The 7835-nt window shown below is 42.6% G+C and overlaps 1 protein-coding gene across 3 annotated transcripts in view; it reads right to left on the reverse strand.

Moving 5' to 3' along the window:
- Positions 1–7835, reverse strand: part of enc2 (ectodermal-neural cortex 2) — a 34273-nt gene that overhangs the window by 11020 nt on the left and 15418 nt on the right. For all 3 annotated transcript variants that reach the window (XM_019865264.1, XM_019865263.1, XM_019865265.1), the window contains exon 3: positions 4944–5049. In XM_019865264.1, coding sequence (XP_019720823.1) covers positions 4944–5049 — 106 coding nt within the window. The remainder of the gene's footprint in view (positions 1–4943; positions 5050–7835) is intronic.

Here is a 7835-nt window from a genome sequence, read left to right on the forward strand (position 1 = left end):
CCCCATCACAGAAGCAAAGCTTATGCGGCCCTCACAGGAAAAAGTTTGGGGACCGCTGGTGTAGAGAAAGAACAACAAAGCAAATTGGAAACGGTAAGCATACAGCCCCGAAACCCGAAAATAAATCAACGACGTCAGCCGAACAAGGCGCTTACAGGTATAAGGTAAAAAATACATTATTTCATATATTAAATATTCATATCAGCTATGTATTTGCATTTGCTTACTTTATTTTGAAGCCTAAAGTGGTGCATTATGAGATCAAGACAATGATGTGGAAAAACCACATCTTTTAAAAGTATTTTAGGTTTGCTAAGGACGACAAGTTATACATTTCTGCTTTTTTTCCACTAACAAGAAATAGTGGACATATGTTGAAGGAAAATCATTTCAATAAAAAGAACCAGAGAGAAGAATACATCTGATTCTTTCTGTCCTAACCAGATTACCGATAAGTACCAGAACGATGAGCAGTACCATTAAGAATAGTAGTATCGTTAAAATCTTAACGATACCTAGCCCTAGTGCCCGAGATCTCTCTTACGGATACGGCAAGAAGCTTGGTTATCTGATCAGGAAAATCGTCAATTAATTTAATATTAGACAAGTGATTATTCATACGTCACATTGTTTTTCTCTTGAAAAAGCCTCGTCTCCTACTGGCTGTATGCCTGTCTGCGACGCACATGTGCAGTAGTGGTAATCCGGGTCATCATTGATGTACACAGAAGCATTGTGGGTAATGCAGTGTCATGCCAAAGTAGTGTTAGCAACAGAGTCTGAAAGTAACAGCACATTTCACCCAAAAAATGCTCAATACAGTTCAAACCTGCCTTTCATGGCAACAGGACGAAGATACTTGATCATCTAAAAAGGAAGCACATTGTGGCTGATTTAATTTCTGACATAGGGACAGTCTCGTCCGGAAGCTAGCTGTAGGTAGCACACACAGGTTACGGTGTATGTTTGATTTACCATTGTAATTCGTCATATTTGGTTCACTAATATATTGTAGTGTCTACTACATTTTTAAGGAGGCATTAAGTGAACTCAAATTTATGAAAAACCAAAACGGTGCGTGTATGGTATGCCCCTGGTCGACATCAAAGCAGAAAGCTCTCACTCGCTCTCCATTGCGAATTGAGTGATGCTTTCATGAAATGGGAAATACCAGCACTCAAAATAACAGAACATGGCACATTTGCCACAGGCCCTAATCAACATCACGCAACAATACAAACCATAATTTAGTTTGATGCAATATACTGTGTTATAGTGGGGAAAAACAAGAAAAAAAGAAATACGGGCTGTTCGGTCCTATACCATTGTCGCATTGCCGGCAGTAAGTCGGATTCATTTCCAGTAAGGGTTGGACTCCGCCAAGGCTGCCCTTTGTCTCCGATTCTGTTGATAACCTTTATGGACAGAATTTCTAGGCGCAACAGAAGCATTGAGGGGGTCCGTTTTGGTGGCCTCAGTCTTGAATCTCTGCTTTTTGCAGATGATGTGGTACTGTTGGCTCCTTTAAGCAGGGCTCTCCAACTCTTGCTGGAGCGTTTCGCAGCCGAGTGTGAAGCGGTTGGGATGAAAATTAGCACCTCCAAATCTGAAACAATGGTCCTCAGTCGGAAAAGGGTCGAGTGACCCCTCCGGGTCGGGGAGGAAATCTTGCCCCAAGTAGGGGAGTTTAAGTATCTTGAGGTCTTGTTCACGAGTGAGGGCAGGAGGCAGCAGTAGATCAACAGTTGGATCGGTGCAGCGTCTGCTGTGATGCAGACTTTGTATCGGTCTGTCGTGGTAAAGAAGGAGCTGAACCAAAGGGTGAAGCTCTCAATTTACCAGTCGACCTATGTTCCAACCCTCATCTATGGTCACGAGCTATGGTTCGTGACCGAAAGAACGAGATCCCGGATACAAGCCGCCGAAATTAGTTTTGTCCACAGGGTCTCCGGCCTCTCCTTTAGAGATAGGGTGAGAAGCTCAGTCATCCGGGAGGGGCACAGAGTCGAGCCGCTTCTCCTCCACATCGAGAGGAGCCAGATGAGGTGGCTCGGGCATCTGATTAGCAGCTTTAGCAGGGAAGCCCAGACTTCTCCCTTCCCAGCCACTTCTTCCGGCTCTTCTTCTGCCTCCTGTACGCCTCCCTGGTGAGGTGTTCGGGGCATGTCCCACCGGCAGGAGACCCGGGAACGACCCAGGACACGCTGGAGAGACTATGTCGCTCAGCTGGATTGGGAACACCTCGGAATCCCCCGGGAAAAGCTGGAAGAAGTGGCTGGAGAGAAGGAAGTCTGGGTTTCCCTGCTAAAGCTGCTGCCCCCGCGACCCGACCCCAGATAAGTGGTAGAAGATGGATGGATAGTGGGGGCCGGGGCAAAAAAGAAATAATAAAAATATGTTTCTCCTGATATTTAAGTGGGGGGGGGGGGTCGTTCCAGGTGTATAATACATTTTGATTGTGTACATAAATTTACTACTTTTAAATTAGAAATGCTAGTGAAGAACAACAAAACGTTTTGGATAAAGGTTAAAAAAAATGAAATAAATACAAGGATTTTTTTTTTTTCTTCAGCACAGTGCATTTTCCGAATTTTACTATCTTCTCCATCTGGAGTGTCCATACGTTTTGCACAAAGGGACAGAGTTGGTGAGGTGAAAATGTGCGGGAGCCCAACCATTTATCGACTTGGAAAATTGATTGACTGATCGATCAAGAATTTGGCAGATTGACGCCACGGAGAGTGAGACACTAAATTTAGAGTAGTACACACTACCAACTCACTTCCACCTAAGTTGCACAACCTAATTTTTTATGATGTGTCTCCTGAAGAAAAAAATAAGTATGTCCTTTAAATTGATAATAGGACATGACCTCTTCGCTCTAGTTTCAGTTCCCATTGTCTTCACATTCCAAGATATAAACCAGACTACTGCCTGTATTGGTCATACCTCACCGCAACAATGTATGTCGGTATTGTAACATGTCAATGAAAGGCGGTGAAATATTGACCATCATGCAAAATAAACTAAAACAAACAAATAAATGAAAGGGGGGGTGGATAGAAGAACACACATACACAAACAAATAACTGGCCCTGAACCCACCATAAAAGTCAACAAAACTTGTGTGTCCATTCCACAGCAGGGCTCAAACTCTTCCCTGCAAGGATCTCTAACCTAACTACTACAAAATAGTGGCTTTCCAACAAGAAGGGCTCCCTAGCAAAAATAGATGTGAAACAAAACAGTTATGTGCGTATACATCCATACATACATATATACAAACTATGAATGTGTGGCCACAAGTCAGATCACATTTATTTGTTAGCAGATACATCATTAGCAGAAATGAAATGTCTCAGCTTACGTATCTCTATTAGGTAACTATAGTATGGGAGTCTGATTACTTCAGTTTTCCACAGAGCTCAAACTCAGGATACAGTGCAAGGCGATACAGCTATTAGCCTCATTAGGAGAAGCCAAAAGTCATGATGCGGTGACCACAGCTAGTAATAGTAGTTGGGATATTACCCATCTTAGTTTCCAGATGTTCAGTTGATGCTCTAAATCAGGGGTGCCCAAACATTTTTGACTAAAGATCTACTTTTGGATCAACCAACCTCTCGTGATCGACCCGTTACTGTGCACGCGCGCATACGCACGTCCACACGCATGCCATGATGAGCAATAGCCTGACGCCGAGGCACGCGACGCACTTTTGCAGCCTGTTAACGATCCTAGCTCACGCGTACCGTTTTAAAATGCTTCTCTCGGCCCTCCAGATTCCCACTCTTTGCCCGTCCCCTCGGTGAATTGTGCAAAATTAACTCTGAATGAGAATAATGATACCGATAAAAGAGCGCAACAACTCCGATCACAAGCTGCAACTGCAGACTGCTGAGTGCTAACAACTTCCGGTGACGCAGTCAAACGTCACCGTAGGTTAAAGATGACCTGCTTTATTTTATTTTCTTTTTAAAATACTTTTTGAGAACGTGAGACTGATAGAATGATTAGGGCGCAGTGTTCATTAACACAAAAAATATATTACTAACATACACAGAGACACAAATGTGTTTGGGTATTTTTTTCCTCTCCACCTCGGATCGACTTGGGACCAGTCCTTGATCTACTGGTCGATCACGATCGACGTAATGGGCACCCCTGCTCTAAATCATAGGTGTCAAACTCAGGTCCTGGAGGGCCGCTGTCCTGCATGTTTTCCAAGTCTCCCTGTTACAACACACCTGATTCAAATGAACAGGTTCAATGTCAGGCTTCCGCAGAGCTTGCTGATGACCTGATCATTTGAATCAGGTGTGTTGCAACAGGGAGACTTGGAAAACATCCAGGACAGCGACCCTCCAGGACCTGAGTTTGACACCATACTCTAAATTCTGCGGGGAACCAAGTTCAATGCTCTTTTAGCGGAGCCTGAAGCATGGCCATGCTAGGTTCGCTAGCGGTGTCACTGTCCCTTTCTTTTGTTCCCGATTCCTCGAAGCTCTGCTGGTCATTTCTATAAGTTTATTAAAGTTGACAGAGAGGTCTACCAAATTCAAACACCACGCTGGTGGCTGTGGTTAGTGAATAAATAACAAAATAGAAGTTATAAAGTCAGGAGCGCCAAAAAGAGTGACTACTCCAAAATGCCGACCGCCAGGAAGTCCCAACGTGTTGAATTGTCATTTTTGTTCAGTGTATATACTTAGCACCAGCATGCTGCAACATGGCACCAAAAGCAATATTTCTGAATTAGGCATGGCTTTTGCCTGTGCACAAAAACTTTGAATAGTTGAGTTTTTCAGCAAATAATGGAGGACAGCTGACAAATACAAATACAGTATGTAAATTAGCAAATGTACAATGTTGGACCACAAGTGTGTAGGGGTCCACTGTATTTCATTTCACTTTGCTTGCAAGTAATACTGTAATATTTGTACCTCGGGGTGTATACTGTCTCTGAAATTGACTTCACTGTCCATACTTTCTCGTAGTCCTCCACTGAACATGGCTTCAAAGTAACGGCTGCAAGCTGCCAATACTGCCCTGTAAGAGGCAAAATGTTATGTTAGGCACCTCCAAAATGTTGCCAACATGACTACAATTGTGCTCATAATTTTACATACCTTGGCAGAATATGTGAAATATTGGGTCTTTTGGGGTGAAATATAGATATAGGACTTATTACATAGACATGGTCAGTTGAAAGCATTTCTTATAATACAAATGTGTGTGCCCTTTTTTAAGCATAATGCCAACCAGAGGTGACTCCATTAGCTTTACTCAAGTAACTTTTTTGGATCAAATGCATTTGCGGTTTGAAGCAATCAATCATTTTATTACATTTTAAATTACCCACCTCAGAGTATTTCTTTTTTATGTACAATGAATAAAAATTAGTCATTCAATAATAAAGACGGTGAAAACATACAACCATAAAACACAAAAACAATGCAGAGTCTCATGCTGAGCCAAAAGCCATACAGTTGTGCCCTTGGTACCTCGAGTCACGTCTGGTCTGCTGACTTCAGGCACGGGGCATGAGCAATGAGGTGAAGGAGTTCACAGAGGTAAGGTGGGGAGACACAGTTTACAGGTATGAAAACAATTAAAAGTAACTTAAAATGGACTCTATAATGTACAGAAAGCCAGTGAAAGCAGGAATTGGGAGTTATGTGCTCCGTGTCTTATGATAAAATTGATAGGAGGTAAGCAGCAGAATTTTGGAACAACTTGAGACATTTGAGGGAGAACTGGTTTACTCGAAAATAAAATTTATTACAGTAATCCTGCCAAGAAATAAAGGCAGGCATTACAGTTTCTAAATGCTGCTGAGAAAGGAGAGGTTTTATCTGAGTTAGCTGCTGGAGAGGAAAAAAAAAATTAAGTTGCTAGTCCCATTGAAAATCACTGTCAATTTCAATAAGGTGCCAGGGAGCCAGCAGGGTGGGATGTAAAAGTGCCACTGGGACCAAATACCGTAAATTCTGGTATCTTTGCATTGAAAATCAAGAAATTCAGTGCCATCCAGGCCTTGATTTCCTCAAGACTGGACAAAAGTGGCTTTAAGGAGAAAGCGTCTGATTTGATCAGCAGAAAGTCCGCATACCACGTTTTCTTTAGATATCCATTGGCAGTAAATTCAATGAAAACAACAAGCCTCAAAATTGAACCCTGTGGAATGCCATACAATAGTGGGGCAGGGTGGGACTTAGAGCTGCCCAGGCTAACACAAAAAGTTCTCTGTTTGCCAAATACACTCGAACCTCATTACAACATACTTCGAGGGACGAATCTGTACGTTATAACAGTACTTCATTGTAACCAATTCCAATAAAATGGCCGCCAACTACGATGTATAATGCAGTATAAACATTTATAAATGTATTATAATGTAATACAGTATAAACTGTCAGAAGAAAATATGATTTTATGAGACATGACACAAACAACTGTAGTGTTCCTACTTCTCTGAAAAAGTTCAGTCAGCAAATGTTACCCGCCATAGGCAACTGCGAGTGTTGTCGATGAAGCCAACTGTCATCAATTTAGGATGTGCCGCGCCCCCAAGCCATTTACGATCATCCTTCAATCTGTTGGCCTCATTTTATTTCCATCATGGATGATTGTCAAAATGGTTGAATTTGCCTTTTCGTAGTCTCGGCTGAGCTTTGTCTGGGAGACTCCCTTTAGAAAGTGAAAGACAATTTCAGCCTGCACAGACAGCGAAATTTGCTTCCGTTTACCACACGTCTTCAGACCATGTGCTCAGGACCACGTCGTGCCTCCAGACGTACAACAATCTACAAGTTGCTCAGTAGCGTTGCTAAGCAACAGAGGGGAATCCCGCGCTGTACATTTTATTCATAAGCAAGATCGCGGCGGCAGTTAGCTTCCTACTGTTTGTTGGAATGAAGGTCTTTTCACTGTTGTGTGGGAAACATCTGGTCGTTTAATTTTAAGTGGTAAAGGTGTTCATTGTAAGTAAACTCGACAAATGGAAAATGAATTACGTGAAATCGGGAGCTTGAAATGTGAACAGTACAGGAGTGAAAACATAAGCGGGTTAACATTGAAATGAGGCAAACCACTCTGGAGTGCTTCCTCTAATGCCCACCTGGTGCTGCAAATAACACTCTTTGAGAGCAGTGGTTCTTAAACCTTGTTCAAGGTACCGAACCCAACCAGTCCAGCACATTCATCGAACCCTTCATTAGTGAATAATAGAAATATGATTTTTTACAAGGTCAAGACATAAAAAAAACACATTTATTAAAAACAGAAAAAAGTCAATACAATTAGTATCAGTATAAAGTATTAAGTTTTTTTAATTGTGCACAAAATGAACCAGCCAGTGATGGCCAAGGGGTCATGTCATAACTAATTGACATGTTGAGTCGGGTGCGTCTTAACCTCCATGGCAGAGGCTCCATCGAACCCCTGAGACCGAGTCACCGAACCCCTAGGGTTCGGTTGAACCCAGGTTAAAAACCACTGGCCTTAAGCTCGTCCTTTTTCCACATATGTTTAGCTTTGTGGCATACCAGTTTATCTGTGCATGCCTTTGTCACATCCTGGATCGATTACTGCAATGCCCTTTACTTTGGAGTCAGCCAATCCTCCATTAAGCGCCTCCAACTGGTCCAGAATGCCGCTGCTTCGCCTCTTGACTGGTACTCGTAAGAGGGAGCACATAACTCCTACTCTGGCATCCCTTCACTGGCTCCCTCTACATTTTAGAGTTATTTTCAAGATCCTATTATTTGTTTTCAAATCTCTAAATGGCCTCGCGCCACCTTACCTCTCTGAGCTCATCCGCCCCTACACACCCG

This window comes from Hippocampus comes, unplaced genomic scaffold, assembly GCF_001891065.2.
Source record: "Hippocampus comes isolate QL1 unplaced genomic scaffold, H_comes_QL1_v1.1 scaffold180, whole genome shotgun sequence".
In the NCBI taxonomy this organism is placed as follows: domain Eukaryota; kingdom Metazoa; phylum Chordata; class Actinopteri; order Syngnathiformes; family Syngnathidae; genus Hippocampus; species Hippocampus comes.